This window comes from Corvus kubaryi, unplaced genomic scaffold (assembly GCF_017639235.1).
Source record: "Corvus kubaryi isolate FWS band 111438036 unplaced genomic scaffold, C.kubaryi_AGA036_p1.0 split1-131, whole genome shotgun sequence".
NCBI lineage: Eukaryota > Metazoa > Chordata > Aves > Passeriformes > Corvidae > Corvus > Corvus kubaryi.
This window is the reverse complement of record NW_024582073.1, coordinates 3,591,633-3,611,771: the sequence shown is the minus strand read 5'-3', so window position 1 is coordinate 3,611,771 and position 20,139 is coordinate 3,591,633. Positions and strand designations below refer to the sequence as shown.

General features: G+C 36.3%; 1 protein-coding gene across 6 annotated transcripts in view; it reads right to left on the bottom strand.

Annotated features, from left to right (window-relative positions):
* DLC1 (DLC1 Rho GTPase activating protein) overlaps positions 1–20,139 on the bottom strand; it is a 221,605-nt gene that overhangs the window by 146,553 nt on the left and 54,913 nt on the right. For all 6 annotated transcript variants that reach the window (XM_042052884.1, XM_042052891.1, XM_042052886.1 and 3 more), the window contains one exon: positions 18,416–18,556. In XM_042052884.1, coding sequence (XP_041908818.1) covers positions 18,416–18,556 — 141 coding nt within the window. The remainder of the gene's footprint in view (positions 1–18,415; positions 18,557–20,139) is intronic.

The following is a 20,139-nucleotide window of genomic DNA, read 5'->3' as shown; positions in this document are numbered from 1 at the left end:
TCCCTCCCTCCCTCCCTCCCTCCCCCCCTCCCAAAAATTGCATGAAGCAAAGTAGAAGACAGCAGCTAGTCTACATCTTACAGGAAATTATCCACTATGCATTTCAATGAAGTATTTTTCAGGAAACTAAAATATTCAGGAGAGATTCAGGTTCTAGGTCATAAGTATTTGGCAGTAAGTTAATTTAGTAAATTAAATAAAATAAGCCAGATACAGAAAAGAAATAAAATTTTGTGTAGGACATTATGATGAAGGGAAAGAAAAATAAATCAGTATTTCTAGTAGTTGTGAAGAGAGTCCTCTTGAAGATTTGTTTAATAATGAAATTGGATACTCAAGAGAGTCTTCATACTATCCCTGGCTTCTCTGGTCTGTATCTCACTTCTCGTGATTTGTGATGAATGCTTTAGAGAAAAGTATAGCCAGCCTTTTGTCCTTTGAAAGCCCCTGGCTAGCAAGGGATAATCATTCTGTTCCAAAGCCTAGAGGTGATGAAATAAAATGTGAGCTTTTATTTTAGTTATTTTCCTGAAAAACTAAAGCAAAGAAGTTGCCGACATACTGATTAACGAACAAATCTTGACCTTTTCATAACCTAAGAAAGAAATTACTGTGGATGGGAACTGCTGGAACAAGAGAGACTTCTGAAACCATGTCACATCTTTCCAAGGACATGGAAAGATGGATCCAATATTGTTTCCTAGGAAATAACCTAGTATTTTTTAAAGACTTGAGATGATTCCGATCTGCAACTTTCTCTTGTAAATGGTGTAAAAATTAACTATCCTTTTGCTATTAAAGTAATACAAAATTGAACTTTTAATTGCATTCTGTAGCAAATTAATCAATCTTCTTACGCCTTTGCTGGCAAGACTTAAAAGCCAGTCACTCCTAGATATCTCTTCCACATTCCTACATACAGTTATCAAACCACTTACTATGGGCTGATTCCCAAGTGCTTGCCAGGAATGAAAGATATGATATACTATAAAGGTATTTACTTCTGAAGTGACAAAAGTGACCTCAATTCCATCTGTATTTATTTAATTTGAATTACCTGTGGATAAATGAACTTTTCCAGGAGTAATGACTGATCATGATCCCATGTAAAACCCTGAACACAGGTCTGCCACAGTAATTTTGCTAATTAAACTTAAGAGAAATCAATGGGAAGATTTCCTTGACTCGGTAAGCACTGAATCATTTCCTAGATCACTGAAGACTATCTTCCCTGTTTTTTTCTTACTTCAAATGCTAAAGAAATTGATGTTTCTTTGGTCAATTCAATCTCACTTTCATCAGATGCTTTATTTGCCCTGTCAGTTTTACAAGCCGCTACTGAAATAAAGTTTGAGAACCAACTTCGGTGCCTGGGAACAAATTGAATGTACCTCTTCAAAGAAGGGTCATGACATGCCTGTGTCATGTTGTACCTCATGTGGGAAGGAAGTGAACTGTTGAGCTGCCTTATGCTCAGAAAGCCTTCTGTCACCCAAGTCACAAATCCAACAAGACAAAGTCCATTTCCTACTGCCAGCTATAGAAAGGAGTCATAAAACAATTAATTAGCCTTTATAGTGCTCAGTTAGAGGAGCCAGGTTAAAAGCAATCTGGAACCTCTTTTTAAAATGTCTAGTAACATAATACAGCTTCTGATACCAAAACTACTTGAAAGGAGGCTGTAGCAAGATGGGGATCAGCCTCTTCTCCCAAATAACAAGCAATGGGATGGGGGGAAATTGCCTCAGGTTGCACCAAGGGAGGTTTAGATTGAATATTAGGAAAATATTTCCACATTGAAAGTGTGGTCAAGAATTGGAACAGGATGCTCAGGGGAGCAGTGGAGTTACCACTCCTGTAGATGTTGCAAAAGCGTATAGATGTAGTGTTTGGGGACATGGTTTAGTGAGGGAACTTGCAGTGTTAGGCTCATGGTTGGATCTTAGATGATCAGCCTTAATGATTCTATTTTTCTACTTGCAAGAAATTTTCTCAAAGTAATTTAAGATCCCATTACATGGAATTATTTTCTATGTGTTATACAACCTTTGGTGTGAACAACTTACCTATTACCTCTAAGTGAAATTACCAAAATCTTTCAAAATTACTTTAGTCCAAAATAAAATAGGCAGTAGAGCAGAAATCAATGAAATGTCTCTCATTTGGATTAATTCCTCCTGCAGGTGAGGAACACAGCTCTCTAGCACAGTGGGCTCAGTATGGTTTTAATGAACAGTTGATGGGGCCAAGACTTGGGAGAGTCACAGGCAGAACTGGTAAAATTTTCCTCAAGTACAGCCTTTTAGTGGAAGGACAGCTGCACTAGTTGGGAAAAACTTATTTAGCTGAGGGAGAGTCAATTCCAGAGTATCTAGAAACTGGCAGAGCAAATGTGTTTGTTGAAGAGGTGGAAATGAAATGCTTGGTAAACACCAGAGTTCCCAGTGCTGGACATTACAGCTGAGCTGCACCAACGCTTGCAAGAGTGGGAACTTTGTACACGCACATACACAACCCATGAGACAAAAACAGAGCAACAGCATAATTACTACTTTGATTCTAGCTATTAGAATTCAGTGAAAACAGTAAGGAGAGATTTAAAGCTTGTACAACTTATGTGGGAACTTCAGAGAACCACACAGACCTCAACAGGAATTAAGAAAGGATTTCCCATGCATTTTATGGAAGTTGCATATTCCATGTGGATTCACACAGGAAGGTGATTTACTGGTTGGAAGAACTGAGTCAATTTCTCATTTTGAAAGGTGGTATTGATGGTGTTTTTGGGGTAAAATCTGCTAATAATACTGTAAGATCACCAGACAGCAGGAAATGCAAAGTTGTGCCTTTTTTTTCAAGTAAATCCTAAAGACTATCTGCTAGAAGATGACAATAATGTGTGGAAGAAGATAAAGGCATAATTTATTCACATAGATTAATGATAAAATCCACTCCTTAATAGCTAGAAGAGAGAATCTTTAAGAAACCCCTCCAAACTAGGAAAAATTATGTGTAGACTTTAAAAAAAAAAATTTTATAAATTCCTCAATCTATTCTGCATTAATAAAAATAGACTTGCATTTAAATTTTCTACTTAATTCTTCATATACACTTTCTCATCATAGTTACATATTACATGCTTTTCTCAAATGATACTTCTGCATATAATTTATTGATGCCATTTCCATAATATTAAGTATAAATTATTCATTGTATTTCCTGTCTAAAATGGTTTTGATTTTCATTTGTAGAGATGGTTGACACTCACCAATTTCAGATGGAAATTATCAGTCATCATCTTCATATTTCACCTAACACAGTCCAAATCAGCACCTTCATTGCTATTCCTTTATTACTTGCTTCTGATTTTAACTCTGACAGACTGTGACCATGCTGATTTGTTTCTTTCTCACATTATGCCTTCTTTCCTGGATCAAAAACATGCTCATAGAAACCTTGTTCAGTGGCTTATCATGTCAAATACAGTCAATCATTGCATCCAGCAATTATTTCCCCAAAGACTTATAAGTGTCCCTTCCCATGTGAAATGTTGCCCCTAGCCCATTGTTAGTTGAAGACAAGATAATGAGAGAGCATTTTTAAGAATGTTTTACTCACTAATAATTCTGTGATTTTTTTTGTCTGTCTCCTAGTGTGAACTGCCTTACCTTTAGACTGAAATCTTCTTGAAATAGAACTGTTACCAAAATTAAACAGCATACTTGCAGCAATTGAAGAAGTAAGAACAGTGGTGATATTGGCAGCCTGGTAGTATTTTTGCTTTAGTTCTCATAAAGATCAGACATGCTTACACTTCACAAACCTATTTTAAGTAGTGACAACATTATTTGTGTTACTGAAGCACTCAAAAGCCACAGACTTGGACCACAACCACATTGTGCAAGATCCTGTACAGACAGGGCAGAAGAATTACCCATACACCAGAAGGAAAGTAACCAGCATAAAGCAGCAATCCTCATGCAGACTGATGTGGGAGTACAAAGAAAATGATCGTTTGTGTCATATAAATAACGTTCTAAGTATTCTGGGAACCCTGGGATCTTGACTGATATCAAACATTTTCAGATACCCCAGCAAAAGAGTCCAGTACTGAAAGCACTTGGAACAGTCAATGAGACAGCTTTGCTGATGTATGTGGGGATGATCCTTATGAGGAAGAGTGTGAAAGATTCCAGCCTCCTGTGTTTTGGCTTTTCTCACAACTGTGAGAAAACTATTTTTCTGAAGCATCTAGGCTCTCATAATCCTGAGCCTTACAAATATAGAGTATTTTTGATATAGAACATTTTGGTGTTTTCTTCTTCATGAACTGTTTCATCTTTCTATTTTTAGTGAAACATGAACTGTTGTTATCCTTCCCTTTTCCTCATTTCCACTTTCCTCTCAAAGAGGATCATCCATTTCCCAAATAGTCAGGCCCTTCAAAACACTGCTGCTCCTAGGGTCAGTATGCCCTTATGACTCTTTTCTCTTTTTCTGCTTTCATATGTAAAAGGATTATGAGAAACACTGACAATTCTGGAGCTTTTGAAGAATTCTCAAAACCATTTTATGCAATATATGTTCTTCATGGTCTATACTGACATGCCTTTATCTTGAAGGAATGAGAAATTTTCTAAAGTTCTATCACTGTGATAAAGATTGTATTTGTAAAAATTTGTGAACTGTCCAAATGTATACTACAGTTCATAAAAATATACATTAAAGGTTTTACTATATCATGAATGGCATTATTGCTACATTAACTATTACTTGTTACTAGCTACTACTCGATATCTTGTTACAGACCACAAGACAGAAGCATGTTTTTTGTCAGTGTATGCTTACACGGTGAATTTGTTGCAAGATTAGAGTGTGAAACGCCAGTTGTTTCTCTACAGTCTTTTATGGGATTATGCAGCAATGTAACATACTCATTGTAATGCAGTTATTGAAGGTAACACGAATGGTCAAAGGAGACTTAACAGGAAAAGGTCATTTCTCAACAATGTTATCACTGTGACTTAGCAAAAATTATTTTAAACTTAAACTGTGTACGTATGTGCTTACATGAATACCAATCAATGACAAAACACAGTACCAAAAGCATACAAAGTATGTTAAATGGAAGGAATCTTTTGCCTACGTGGTGATTAACTCCACCTACACCATTTGCAAGAGATTAAGGAAGTTTAGAATTAGAAAACGCATGTGTTACAGAAGGATGGTAGTCCAAAAAAGCATTCTGACAGGCAGACACTGATGAAATGCTGCCTTGGAATTCGTGTATGCCGGCTTTCACTCCACCCTACCGGTAGCCTGGGCAGGAGCAGCGGGAGATCTGATCGAGCTCACGTTCTGCAGGGCCCTGCAGCAGAACCACTGATGACCCCGAGTGATTAAGGGTCAACAAACTTTAGCCTGAAGCAACTGTTCTATGAACTTTGGCACATTCTGAGTTGGCTCCTGCTGGTTTGTTGCCTTTGGCACTTATCTTGCAGTTTAGCAAGGATTGTGAAACTCTGAATAAAGTTACAAGACATATCGGTTCTGTCTCAGTGACTCAAGGTCTTGCTCTTCAAATGTTCTTGGTCTTCAAAATTCCTTTGGCAAATAATCTCATCTATCAGCTAAATATTTTCCAATAGGTGTGTCAAAGGCCCCATCAGAAAAAAAAAAAATAAAGAAAAAAAGAAAAAAAAAGAAAAAAAAGAAAAAAGGAGAAAAAATTATATAAATAAATAAAAAAAGGTATAACTATCATGTGGGACAGGGAAACATTATCAGAGATTTTCTGTGGTAGCACTTTGAAAAACTATCTGCATTCTATGTATGCACAAACTTCAGCCCATGACTGAAAAAACCCTATATTTTGAATTCAGTACTGTGTGCTGTGTTCAGATGGATGAAGGGAACAACTACTTCAGAAAAGTGAAAATATCTTTGGAACATTAAAAGAAATAGAGGAAAAGAGCAACATACTTTTGGAAGTACTTATAAGCCTAACCTCACTGACTCCCAAATGTTTATGTTGCTTACAGAAGAGAAATTTTAACATAAAGTCAATTAGACTTCTGAAAATTTTGTTCTGCTTTCAAGGCAGAACTTAGGCCCTTGGAAGAAATTATAAATTCTTCTTTATTAAAAGTGAAGGAAGAGAACATATAAATCCCCAGACTCCTTTATTTCTTGGCAATATTTGACAATATTTGACAATGACATGTCTTTCTGAAGTGCAAAATAGCTTCTAGGTAGATAGGTTCTCTGAATTAGAAAAAAACCCAAACTTAAATGTCTATCTTTTCTTAATATAGAATCCATATGCTCTGATTTTCCCCTGTAATGTCTGTATTTCCAAGACATTATCCACAGGATGTGCTAAACTACGTGAGAAACCTGTTAAAGATTATTTCCTTTTCTAAGAAGAATACAGAGGTTTTAAAACACCCTGAAATCCCTAAGCATGTTGAAACATCACTCAGTGCTGGCAACAGCAAAGCTTTTGTATTGGCAAAGCAGCAAAAGAAGAATTAGACAAATTGCATGTGACTGTGTAACAAAGCTCCACAAAGAGCCAACACAGTTCTGTTTTAATGGTTCAAAAGCTGGATATGAAATTGGCTCTATCACTTTCTGTCACGTTTTTTGCTATCTGCCTTAAAACTATCACCCCATGGATTCTCCAATCAGATACTGAATTGTTGAATTTATAGCAGCAAATTCAGAATTTTAAATATTAAATACTTAAAATATTAAATATTTTAAATTTAAAATATTGCTATTTGAAAGTTCCATCAGGCTTCCAAGGACACCTATCTCAGTCAATTTTTGAGGTGTTTTGAAACACATCACATTTCAATTTAATTAGTATATTTAATCCCACATAATCTTGCATTTACTCATTGATATTTGTAAGGTATGTTGCAGACTCCTAGGGCTATAACACTGCAGTTAAAGTATGCTGGACTAAAAGTGAAGGCTTTGCAAAGAAAGTGCATTCTGAAGGATCACACACTACTGAGTGATTAATTCCATCATCTACTTCTCTCCCTTCTATGAAATTAAACCCTACTTTTTTTCACATTGCAGTCTTCAGACTCAGTGGCCTATAATTCCTCACCAGATGCCTCCCATGTGCAGTTTTTTTGTCGCCTATCAAACTGCTGTGGGATAATAAGCTTCCCAGTCTGGTGCCATTCATATACAGTATTGTCTTTTTACAGATGAAATCCAGAGCTTCAGAATAACTTTGGAAGGTCAAAGAATCTCCTATCTTTCCATCTCAAGCAGTACCCTGTTTGCCTTTCTGTATTCTTCATGGCAATGCTTTACTATTATTTTCTATGTAATGTGTGCTGTATTATTTAAAATACAATAATCACATTTCACTATTTTTTGAGTGATAGAATATGGGGAATATCAAGTACTATTATAGATTGTTTGGATTTTTTTTCTCTTTTAAAACAGGGCTAGTACAAAAATATCATAAGGACAATTTAGTAAGAGAAGGTAAATAGAAAAAAAATTCCGAGCACAAGCTGTGTGTTAGGGAGTAAAAACAGACAAACTAAAAACTTTGCTGATCTCTATGTAATATAGGAAGGTTCTTCAGTTAGTTTGAAGAAAATAAAAAGCGGCAACATACTGGAATGTACAGTTTCTATTTATAGAAAGTCCCACTAACTAGAAGCCCATGCCATTCAATTAACAATTTACAACACCTTCATTATATAGTGCAGTGCAAAAAGTGGAAGATTGTTTCATTTCTGCATTTCCAGACACATGTCATTTCCAACCCCATATTTAATAGTGTGTAACTGCCTGAAGGGGAGAGATCAGAATGTGTGGCATGTCTCACTGAGAGGAATTTTGTGCATTAAAAAACCCCAAACCATGCTCTTTCAACTATTAAACAGAGAGCTAACAAAATTCCTTGCTTCCACCCTGGCTTTGAAGTCCAAAAAAAAAAAAAAAAATGGAAAAAGGAAGGACAAGAAAAGGAAAAGAAAAAGGGAAAGCAAGCGAGCAAGAAGGGAGAGATGGAAGAGAGTGAGAGACACAGAGACAGAAAGTGCAAGAGACAGGAAGAAGGAGAGCTCAGGAGGAAGAAAATTCCTTACAAGAGGTATATGTAAAGGACAAAAAGAAATGGCTTTCCATGATGTCACTCACAGCATGTCTATGTCTGGAAAAGTACTTGAAAAGGCAGACATGGATTTATTCCATTTCAGTAATGCAAACTATTCATGCCACGTTTTCCAACCACGTTCCAGAAGTAAAGAATACTGTGTACAAGGCATAAAAGAAGATAATCATTTATATGCTGCCAGCAAACTGATTTGACCAAGCTGATACTTTAGGAATTGTCATTTCCTCTTTTCTTTTCAGAATCCTTTTTTTTTCTCAATTTCCTCCTGGTTTACAATCTCTTCCCACCCCCACCCTGCTTCTTGCCTTTTTCTTCTTTCATCTCTCACTCCCTTAAAGAAGCTGATGCAAGGTTTTTTCCTTCTTTCTTTATGTGCATGCTTCTACTTTCCTGTGCTCTCCACCTACTGGCAGAAAGACTAAACTATTGTCACTGTTTTTCTAACTCAAATTCTGTCTTCATTCCCTGGTTCTGTGCTCCTTTATTTGTCTTGGATTCAAGCCTGAAATTCTTTCTTAGATAAAACACAGGAAATTCTCACCAAAAAGCGTATTTACATATTACATTGTTTCTTTCCCCTTTAATACAGCTTTTCTTTCTTGAGGTTTTGCATATTCTCTCTTCAGCTAAATACACATTATTCCCCTCACCCTCTCCTCCCCCCAAATCATGCTTAAAATAACCACAACTGCAAGCAGAGACATGAATTTGTGGAGTCTGAATTCAATACTAACAAGACTGACAGCATAAACAATTATTAGTGCTGATCTTGTCCCCCAGGGGCCTTGGTCTTCAGTCCATGGCTGGGAAAACATCAAATACCTATCTTTGCACTAAGTGCCAATATTCCACCTTGTTCAACTCACAGGTAGACTTGATGTCCAGCTGTATTTTAGAAAAGAAGAAATTCAAATGCTTATAGAAATGAGCAAGACTGCTGCTGCACAACCATCCCAGTGATCTTATGGGGACTGATCTGGTGAAAGACAGCCATGGAATATGCGGGAGGCAAACTGTACTTTGGAGCAGGGTGGGTACAATTTGGTGTAAGTAACTATAGTGACTTTAGGCAAGATGCAGAGCCAGAGTAAAAGTCAGAAAGGTGGAAAATGCAAAGAAAATAGAAGAAATAGAGGAGAAAATGGAAAAAAAAGAGGAAAAAAGAAAGAAAAAAAACCAAAAAAACCCAAAAAGACAAAAAAGAAAAAGAAAAAGAAAGAAGGAAGAGGAAAAAATACACTAATGATTCAGGAGCATAGTTAAGATAAAGTAAATCATAATTTAAAAATAATTCTGATCTTTCCTGTTTTTTATATACACAATTATGGCAAAAGGGATTTAAATTTCATAACATCTCAACATCGGCCAAAGTCCCATCAAGCACCAAACTTTTGGATATGAGTAGTAGAAGATTACTTAAAAACAGTTTTACAATAACACTACTTTATAATAAATAGAACAATTCCCATCTTGCCAAAACAATTTTTTAATATTAGTTTAAATAGACATTAATAGTTATTATCCCTTTGGAGATTAGCACAGCAGATACTCAAAGCAGCAGTTTTCTCAGTAGTTTTTTGGCTGCTCACACATGATTGCCTGCAATCATTGTGCATCTCACCTGCTTTACATGACAGTACTGCATGGGACAGCTGGGTAGTTTGAACCCCCTCCTTGAATCACACAAAGGAGGAGACAGAAAGCAACTGCACCCCTGAACCTAAGAATTACCTTACAAATGAACTCCTGAAATGACGCTATTTTTTCCATCTTCAAAACACTCTTATCTTTCCCTTCTCCTGAATTGCTGAGGGATAAGGTAAGGGCTCTCAGTCACAAGATGATCTTCAACCTGTGCTATTTATTTTGACTGCTTCTCTCCCAGTGATCTAAGTCCTCAGAGATGTAATAAGCACTCACAGAGTCTGATAGAGATACAGTGGACTTCTTCATAGAGCTATCCAAAACTAAAACTGAAGGTGGCCCTGGCAAATTATGAGTTAATGAACAATTAATCTTCCAACAACAGTTTGTCCCAGCTGAAAGTCTTGTGCAACACTGTTGGGCTGTAGAAAGTTGCAGCCGTTTGTCACCTATTGGTCTGCTGGCAAAAATTTCAAGTTTTTCACAACTTTAAAGCCCCTTATCCCCAGTTCCCACTAAATCTGTAACCTAGCTTTCTGCAGCAAGTCTCCAAGCTTTCTTGCTTTCCATCCCTTCATACTGTCCAGCAAGGGGATGTACTGACCCTTTGTGAAAATCTGCTCCGAGTGATTTTGAAGGTATCTTGAATTATTACCGAACAGGATGGAAACAGTCACAAATGTATGAACACTTTTTTTTCTATGGTGTTTATTAAAGGCTTTCCCACAGAACACTTTTCTCATTTTAGCACAGATCTTCAACACTGTTTTAAGGAATTACATCATTAAAATCCTTATTCTAGTCTGCATGTGGTGTAATTTATCCCCAACCATATCGTCCAATTACTTCCTTTCAAAGAGGTGGAATTCTAAAAATGGTGAGCTGTACAGATGTAATAACTGATGCAATATATCTCAGTAAAATTTTAACAGGAAATTTCAGATTCCTTCTTTTAGACAGTTTCCCAGAAATGTTTGGCATTTATTACTTGCTATGAAAGGCTCTATTAGGCATGAAACAGAGAAGACATGTGTCACTAGAACTTATATTGAGATAAAACTCAGTGCAAGAGAAAGAGCTTCCATATAAGAGAAATAGCCCAGTAAGGGCTTCCATGTACAGCTGTCAATGATTCAGAGTATGTCTGTGGCTGTACTGGATCCATCCAGACTACTTTCCTCTCCTCAGACCTGCAGCAGATTAGAGGATGTGTATAAAAACATGGAAATCCCAATGATAGACTGTGATTCTTGAGTAAAATGCAAATCCTGCATTGGGACTTCATTGCATGACTGACAATAAGACTGTGATGATAATGTGCACAAGTTTCCATTTGCTGTTTTTGATGGGTTATAAACTTTTTCCCAGAAAAATGCCTAAACACATTTTGAGGCCAATTTACTTTTAGCTTCCAAAATATCAGTAACTTTCACAGACTGAATCTTTAAAAAAGATTGTCCCTTGTTTTTAAGTGGTGATTACTTCCTGTGTATCTGTGGTGATCACTTTTGCAAGTGTTGTATACCCCTTTGCATTTAGCAATTAAAACATCAAAAAAATTATTAAAATCTTCAGTGCTTTGTGGATTTTGTTTTTCTTCAGAGAAATAAGTTCTTAATGCCATTGCAATTAAGAAGGAATTTACTTATATTGCAGCAGTTTTGCACTCACAGGCTTCTAACTGAAAATGATTTAACAATTTTGCCCATCTTTGCACATGCATGCAACAAGAATGCCATACTCCATCTCAGAACTGAAATTCTTCAATGCAGAAATGCAGTCTACAGATTACATTCTGACAGGGAAAATTTGCGAATTATTTTTTTAAAAAACCCAGTGGAATAAATATGTAAGCTTTTCTTGGCAGGTGCTGAAAAAGAGTTAAAATTTCATACTGACATACAGTTAAACATATTTAAGCAACATCAGGAAAAAAAGGGAAACTTGGTAGGGATTCAACTCAAACCGTATGGAAGAGCACAGAAGACAGACTTGAACTGAACTTATGAGGCAATAAAACTGGAGAACAAATGGGAACATTTCACGTCGCGTCTGACATTCAGAACATATTGTCATGGGAAGCAAAGCCCAGCAAACTCAAAAATTTAGACTTAACCAAGTTTCTATCAGAGTTGTTAAACTAAAAAAAAAATGCTGATATTCTGACATTCTACCATGCCTAGAGAAACTGAGCCTTCTATAGTTGATTTCACAAGAGGAGAAGATTTACTGATGAAGAATAATTAAAAAAGTTTTTCAGTGTGCACATACACCTAAGTTTACACATGGTATAATTTTGCTTTCCTCCTTCCCAGGTTTATATCTAATGTAGTAGGCTGAGTCCCTGTCCTCCACACTGCTAGTCTGCAAAATCAGACTATGTATGATAAAACAGAGTATTCAACATAGTTTGAAGACTCTACAGACCCATCTAAAATTTCCTATTTGCTATGCTTTGGAAGTTCTTTAGGCTCTTTGTCTCAAACCAAGGGAAAATCAATGTCCACCCACTGTTACCATCACCATAATATTTAAGTTAACCCTTTAACCTAATGGCTGGAAACAGCTTTTAGAAGAAGTCATTTGCTTAAAATTTTCACCTGGAAGATTCCAGTAAATGAGACAGTTTAAGCATATATAGAAACCACTAGAAGGACAGAAGGTTGCCAGGAGACTTACCTGGCAGTAAGTGTGCTGTCATGAGAAGCATCTACTCTCTTGAAAGGGGTGAAAATAACTAAACAGGTCATTTTAGCCATGCATAGTAGATAAAATAATCTTTTTTCCCACTTGCAAAGTGATGTCTGCATATTTCTTTCGTTTTCCAACACAAACACTGCTTTGGGAACAACTTCTAAGTCAATAAGTGACTTACAAATTTTCGCTTACAGTTTTTTTCTTCAGTCAAAGCTTTTTGTTATCAAAGTTACAATGTGTAATTTCTAAATAGAAACTGAAAATAGACTACAAACTTACGGCAATTAATTTTGGTCATTAAACCTTTTAACTGCAGCATAATGCCTTAATTCTGCACAAAAAAATCTGCCTGTGTCCAAGTGCTTGATGTCCCCTGGTGCCCCTCTTCTAAAAGAGCAAGACACCAGGTGGCAGCATACAGTGAAAAAATGTACTTGACATTACTAACAGCACAATTAATGACGTTAATGCTGAAGAAGTCATATACTTTTTCTTCAGTTTATAAAAAATGATAATCATACACAACCAGATGGATATGGTGTTGAAGACAGTGTCAGCTACTCTACAAAAGGAGGAAAACATGAGAAAAAGCCCCAGTATATAAGCATGGCTGAAACAAAAAAGTTGCAAGAAGTGACAGAAATGCAATGTATAATTTGACATCTTGGAAAGTCTCAGAAGTTCTCATGCTTAGCACTTCAGAATTTGGGTATTTATTTAGATTCCCAATATTTTTGGGGGATTGAACTTGGAACCCAGAGCAGATTGCCTAATATATGTATTTCCTGGGTCATACTGTGGCTGTATAAAATTTCAAACCTTTTGTTGCACTGTGAATTTACATTGGCCACTCAGGATTCAATACTGAGGAACTGAATAAGAGAGAGAGAGAGAGAAAACTGTCCCTGACCAAAGCAAAGGTGATGCCTGTCGAAGACGTCATGACTGGATTCAGTGGTTTTGGTTCAAATTGTAGGAGTAGCATATTCTTATTGCAAAAAAAGAAAAACAAAGAAGTACAATTAGGGTTAACACAGGAAGAGATACTTCAAACAGAATTCAGATTCCTTTGGGGAGCAACATGGAGTCAAAGAAAATTTTTGAGAAGTTCATATAACAAATACAGCATAATCCTGCTGTTTTCTTATACATGACAGGCAAATGTAACTGCACGGTATTTTACTTTTTATAGGGTAAAATAACAGGCTGTTAGAATTCAAATGAAATTGTGATTGTGTGAAAAGTTAATCTCATAATTAATTACCTTACCTTGTTTTCTTTCTTTTAAGCATAGATATGAAAAACAATACTAAATTAATCAGCTTGATCAGGTCCTGAGAAGTCTTTACTCACCTTGCATTCATAAAAATTATCAAGTTTTAAAGAAACACTATTTGAATTAATGTTGGACAGTAAGAGTCTTTCTCCTTGATGCTCACCAGAATAACTTTCAGTGTTGCCTGAATGAGTAAATTAAGAATTCAAGGAATACTAAAATGGCAGCAAAATTTAGAAAAGTTATATGAGGACTTTGACAAATAAGCAAATATTACATAAAAGTATGATTCAGAGACCAAAATCTATCACCTTGCAAATTGTATGACCCCCTGCTAAAGATTTGTCAGCACAAATGCACTGACATATTCTGTATGTATACCTCATAGTTCATCAAATTTACTATAAAAACTAATGCAATAGGAAATGTGAACATTGCAAACCCTTGAAATAATTCTGATAATTCTCCTTCATGAATATTTAATTTGAAATAGAGGTTTCCTTGTACTTACAATAAATTTTAGCTTCTTTTATAATTAAAAACCAGTGTAGTTAATTAGCAAGAAACTCGAACCCTTTCTTACTCTACAAATCTCAAAGTTATTTTTCACAGAATGATTTGGCTTTCTTTAAAAAGTTCAAATTTTAAAACATAATATGAATCAAAAGCATATTTGGTTAAATTCTTTTAGTGCATATAGATTAAACATTTGCAAATCTGTCGTCTAGATAACACAAGTTTTTCTCCCAATCCAGCAACAAGACTTGTGAAAGTGGACTCAAGCTCATCCAAGGCTTCAGTGATACCAGCAGCTATGCCTGAAGCCCATTCCCATGCTCAGACAGACTAGGTAATTTTATACTTGCAGGCATAACTGATGTCTTAAATCACTGTGAGAATTGAATGCATCTTAAATGAGTCATTATAGCTAATCTGAAAAACAATCTGCTCCTAGGTACCAGCTATTCTGGTGATAATAGATGCCTGATTACCTTTGTACAGTGTGATTAAGGTTAACTTGGGGACTGTTGAAGCAGGAGGGATAAGACTGCCAAAAAAAGGAGTAGAAAATAATCATGGCTGGGCTTTTTTTACCTGAACAGAAAAGAAACACTTTGCAGAGCAGATGTTCAAGGACAAAGTTTTGGCCACAACTTTTAGGCCTTAGTTGCTGTTGTCCTTTAGCCAATTTTTTGTACAGAGGAAGTAAAAAAAAAAAAAGGACAATGATAACTGATTCAAGTTTTCCTTAAGTGGTTAGCTTTTAACTGGACATTGGAGAAGGATATGGCAACTTGCCTTTAGTTACTAAATTACATTTTAAATACTGTAGCCACATATTGTTTCTATAATAATCAAACCAAATTTAAAAATAAATAAATTCTCGTCTTTACATTTAAGAATATTTTAAGTGTCCATATGTATAGCATTGGTTTGTAGAAGGCAATGACATGTAGAATATTTACATTCCTTTCTCTCCAAATCCAGACAAGACACTCCCTTTTCCCAGTGTTTCTCATGGCCACAAGGGCAAAAGACTGTTGATTTCTTATTTTTTTAAGCTGATTTCAACTCTCATGTGATTACTGCTAACCAAATGTATATCCTCAAGTGTTAATATACAAAAATCTTTGTCTGTTTTGGAAACTGATTAATAAACCCCCAAACCATAAAGATGTGCAAATTATAGAAGCATGAATTTTTTTTACTCTGTAATCATAAGTAATATAAGGATGCCAAAAACATTTCTTAGTATCCCATCCTAAGTTATGTGGGAAATGTATCTGTTCAGTCACATTAATCCTTACTTTCGAAAGGATTGTCCATATATGCACCTTTCCAAACACATACCACTTGTGACTCAAACACCCTATTGGTCACATGATGCTATTTCACCCTGACCATGGGATATAATGGTGGCATCCTAAATTTAGGATAGAGGTTAGTCAGCTGTATGCTTCTCACAAGCCTGAAATCCCAAGTACATCTGCGTATCAAAGGCCCTCATAATGCACCCTGCAGAATCACAGAAAAGCCTTTCCATAATGCTCTGTGGAGAATCCTGTTCTTCCTTGTCATGTATCATCATGAATCATGAATCCTGTCCTGTATTCAGGAAGGAGTTCAGGGGGGGTGTGTGTGTGTGTGTGTGTGCATGCAGGTGTATGCTTATATATATGGGTATGTACTGTACACAGGAATGGATTTGGCTATCCAGAAGTGAACCTTCATGAAATATTAAATAACTTATGCATGAAAATATACACACATAATCTTAATTTTATTTAAAATAATATCTACTATTAATTTGCAGAGAAAATTGTAATTGATACTGAATTTTAAATACAATTCTTGTTTAACATTTCATAAAATCTACTCATGAAAATTTAAAATGTCCTGCTTTCCGTAAACCAAGGAGTGAATCATTTCCACTAGGATTATCAAACCAAATTGTGCTTATGGATATCCCAACACATTGTGATGCTGTTTGAAATCGTTTGGACTAAATCCATAGAAAGCTGAATGAACATGAATGGATGTAGTTTGTCTGTACACAAATTTTCTATCTATAAGTTATATCCTGTGTAGGTAATACCTTTTACAAGTTCTTTATCAGGAACTAGATCCAAGCTCATATCTCCCTGCCCTGCCTTAGTATTCCCACTCCCCAGTCTGCATATGATGTGGTGTTTTAGCTTTACAGTCTGATTTTGATGTGGTAAATGGTTTGCTATAGTTTGTTTAAAAATACCACATATCATTCCGTAATGTAACTAATCGCCCTTGTACTCCTATTTACATACTATTAATAAACACAACAAAAGAAGTTGTCCCTGGAGACTAAGCATCTGGAATCCTTGAAGATCTGCAGTTACAAATGCCAGAAAGGGAGTAAAATCTTTGAAACAGTCCATTACCTTTAAAAAGTAGCTCCCTGAGTTTCAAATGCAGAAAAATTTTATTCCTATAGCTAGTCTGACAAAAAAATCCCAAACAGAATCCAAATAAAAACCAGAAAAACAAAACCAAAACAAAACAAAATTCCCCAAGCCCCAAAACCTACAGTCTCCTTTATAGTCAGAACACCACACTGTGTGGATTTTCAGAGGCCATCACTACGTGGATTGCTGCAGAGTGTGAGGAGTTGCAGCCTGCAAAGCTTTAGAAGAGAGCTATGTTTGTAGAAAATTTAACTTCACTCATAAAAAAATTATAAAATTATAGAATAAAATAACTGCATATATATGCAGCATAATACATTAATCACAGCAAAAGTCAAATAAATGCTTGCTGAAGCTGAATTAACACATAATATTATAGGAAGTGACCCATGCTTCTGCAAAGCCAGGTGTTAAGAGTTCCCCAAATATTACCAAAGAAGCCAACATTTAAAAGGGATGTTTAATACCTTAAAAAGTGAGAAAGTGTCTGTGTGCTTCTCAGGATCTGGTAAAATGGAATATTACCTTCTAGCTTAACATATGTACTTATTTGAGAATTTGTTCTGCTATGTATGCAGTGACAGAGTGCAGAGCTCTCTATTTGCTATAGTTATGCACTGATGATAAATTACAAGTGAATTTATTTTTGTACAAGTGAACAATCCCAAATGTAAATGTTTATTAGAACTTCTGTTAGCCACAATCAAAGGCATTAGTTAACTTGCTATTATTGCAGTGCAGTAAATGACAGGTGGCCTCTATTTTACTTTTTATAGACTTGTTCTAAACATATATTTATGCTAACTACACTTTTTATTTTAATATTTTATCCCAGATTTTCTGCTGGTCTGGTTACCAGAAGCTTTTCAATAAGTGAACAGATGGAGCAGGAGTTATGCTAAGACTTTTCAGGACAGGAAAAGCTTAGAGGAGTCTAAATTTCTGTGCTTCTTGAGGCAGTGGAAACAGCAACTTCAAGAGGGAACAGATAGCATGTCAGGAGTTTCTAGGACATCCAAGCATTTCTGCACATATTGATGGCTGAAGCATTATGAAGAATTCTTCAGAAGATGGAAAACAGCAAAAGAAAGAACCATGCTTCTCACAGTTATGTGTATCTATGAATGGATATAGAAAGAAGCTCCTTGCCGTATCTGAGCTCTCAGGCCAGCCCTTCCTCACTGCCTATCATGCACTGGGACCTGCAGAAAAGTGCCTGCTTGCTCCAAGGCTCCCCTCTGATCCTAAGAGTCTGGAACCACTTGCCAAATTTTGCCTTAGAATGACATTCTCACACCAGTAGGGTAGTAGGTACCTCTGAGAGAACTAGGATGACTGGGTTTGGACATCATAAATCAGCCACAATTTTTCTCTGGCTGCATCCTTCATGAGATTTAGGAAATGTTCTGAGTGATACCACTTCAGAAAAACTTACCTTTCTAAAGAGCATAGCTCCTTTAAATTATTTTCTCATATAAAAACTCAGCTAATTTCAATAATCAACTGTTAATAGGGTGTTTTTAAATGTGAAACTTCTAGTATTATTTGCCACTAAAATGGCCCTTTGAGACAACTTGCATTTTTTTTCCTCAGTGTCACACACATTCTGCAGTGCAACCCAAGTAATGAATAGTATACTATTTTTAAATTTCACTTCCAATCTGGAATCATGAGAGAAGTTTAAAAAAATATAACCTTTGCACTCACCCCAGCCTTTGGTTTAGCTCCAGAGCTGGCTACTGAAGAGGGAGATGCTAGGTCAGGAGCATGGATGTTAGAAGACAAGTTTGTTTGTGAGTGATTTACTGAAGCAACATCAACTCCACTTTCAGAACCAGATTCAACATCCTGTAGAAAAATATTGCAAGTCTCTTTTGTGAATGTGAAATAAAAACATAGTTCTGCTAAATAATGGAAATATTTAGGCAAGCTCACTTAAATATATATGCTTGCTGTCTTTTTCAATGTGGTGCTTTGCATTAGCTGCTGTTCTGAAATTATAAATCACTACTAACATCAAAGCTATAATTCCCCTAAATGGTAGAATGCAAGGTAAGAAAAATCAGTTAAGGGCTGCAGAAGTTTGACATTTTTCTCTGATATTCAGTATTTCCTGTGTGCTCCCACCTTCTGTCTCTGCAGCGCTGCAAGCTAGTGAACATCTGTTAACCATTATGCAGATGAAATGACATCACCATTCAGCAGTTTATACAATTCAGAGGTACAGCTCCTTAGTTTTTTTGAATCACCAGACACTTATCAGCCAAATACTATTTCTGGTTAAAATGTCCTTACTCTTAACGACACTGATTACATTCCTCTTTCTGAGAAACAAAAGGAAGATATATAGCATGTTTTATTGTTGAGGAAGTAAAAATTTAGCACATGCTTGATTTACTGCATAGAGTGAGAGCAGGGGATTATACTGTTTGCAGATAAATTGTGACGCATGTCTGGCAAAGACCTGGCTATGTGTAAAACCAGACCTATACTGTCAGGATTATTAGCTGAGGTACAGCCTCCATGAATACAGCTATACAGTACACAAAACCCTCCCTGAACTCTAAATCCCAGAAAATTCTTGCAGAAAAAGTCTCAGTTGCCTAATGCCAGGTTCCTAGAATAGGTGAAATACGGGACAGAGACATCTCAGGGGTTCTGCTCCTGAGCTGAAAAGATACAGCACCCTTTGATTCATTAATTCCAGTTAAGTGTCTGGTCTGCAAAACCAAAGATGCCATTTAGACAGGCGCCTCTATGCCATGTACACAAGTGTGTGGTATTCTGAAAAGGCTTGGAAATTAGGCACAAAGCTGCGCTCTAGGTAGGACCATGTATTTGAGTCATATTTCCTGCCAGTGAGTTGACTGCAATGTGAGGCACTGGGAAATGCAGCAGAGCCATGGAACAGTCTCTGCAGCAGTCAGTTTGGCTACAGCTGCCCTCAGAAATTTCTGGTTAGCAGAGCTATGCTGCCACAGTGCAGAACCATGATCCTTGCCCTATTACCCAGGTTTTTACATTACTCAAATGATTTCTTATTATAAATTAAATATGAGCCTGAACTCAATACCTACATATCTTGAAAACAAGATCTTTTGATCTTCTGGTCCATAACAATCAAAGGTTCAAAAATTCCTAGGAAGTCATTGTCCATAGTAGCATATATTCCATGTTTGATGCAAGCTGTCTTTCTGCAGGGCTGCTTTGCAGCATGGTAAGTGGTACCACCTCTGATTATCATGCAGGGTTACTTATACACATTGCCTCCACTCCCTTTATTGCTGTAAGAAATTAGCTGAAATGCTGGCATGGATTGATGAGATATAGAGAACAGATGTTGACATTGTATTTCAGGTTTCCTGTGTCATCAGTGTTTAAGGAGGCACTGTGAGAACATTGATATCCAGGAGGAAAATGTTTAACAATGA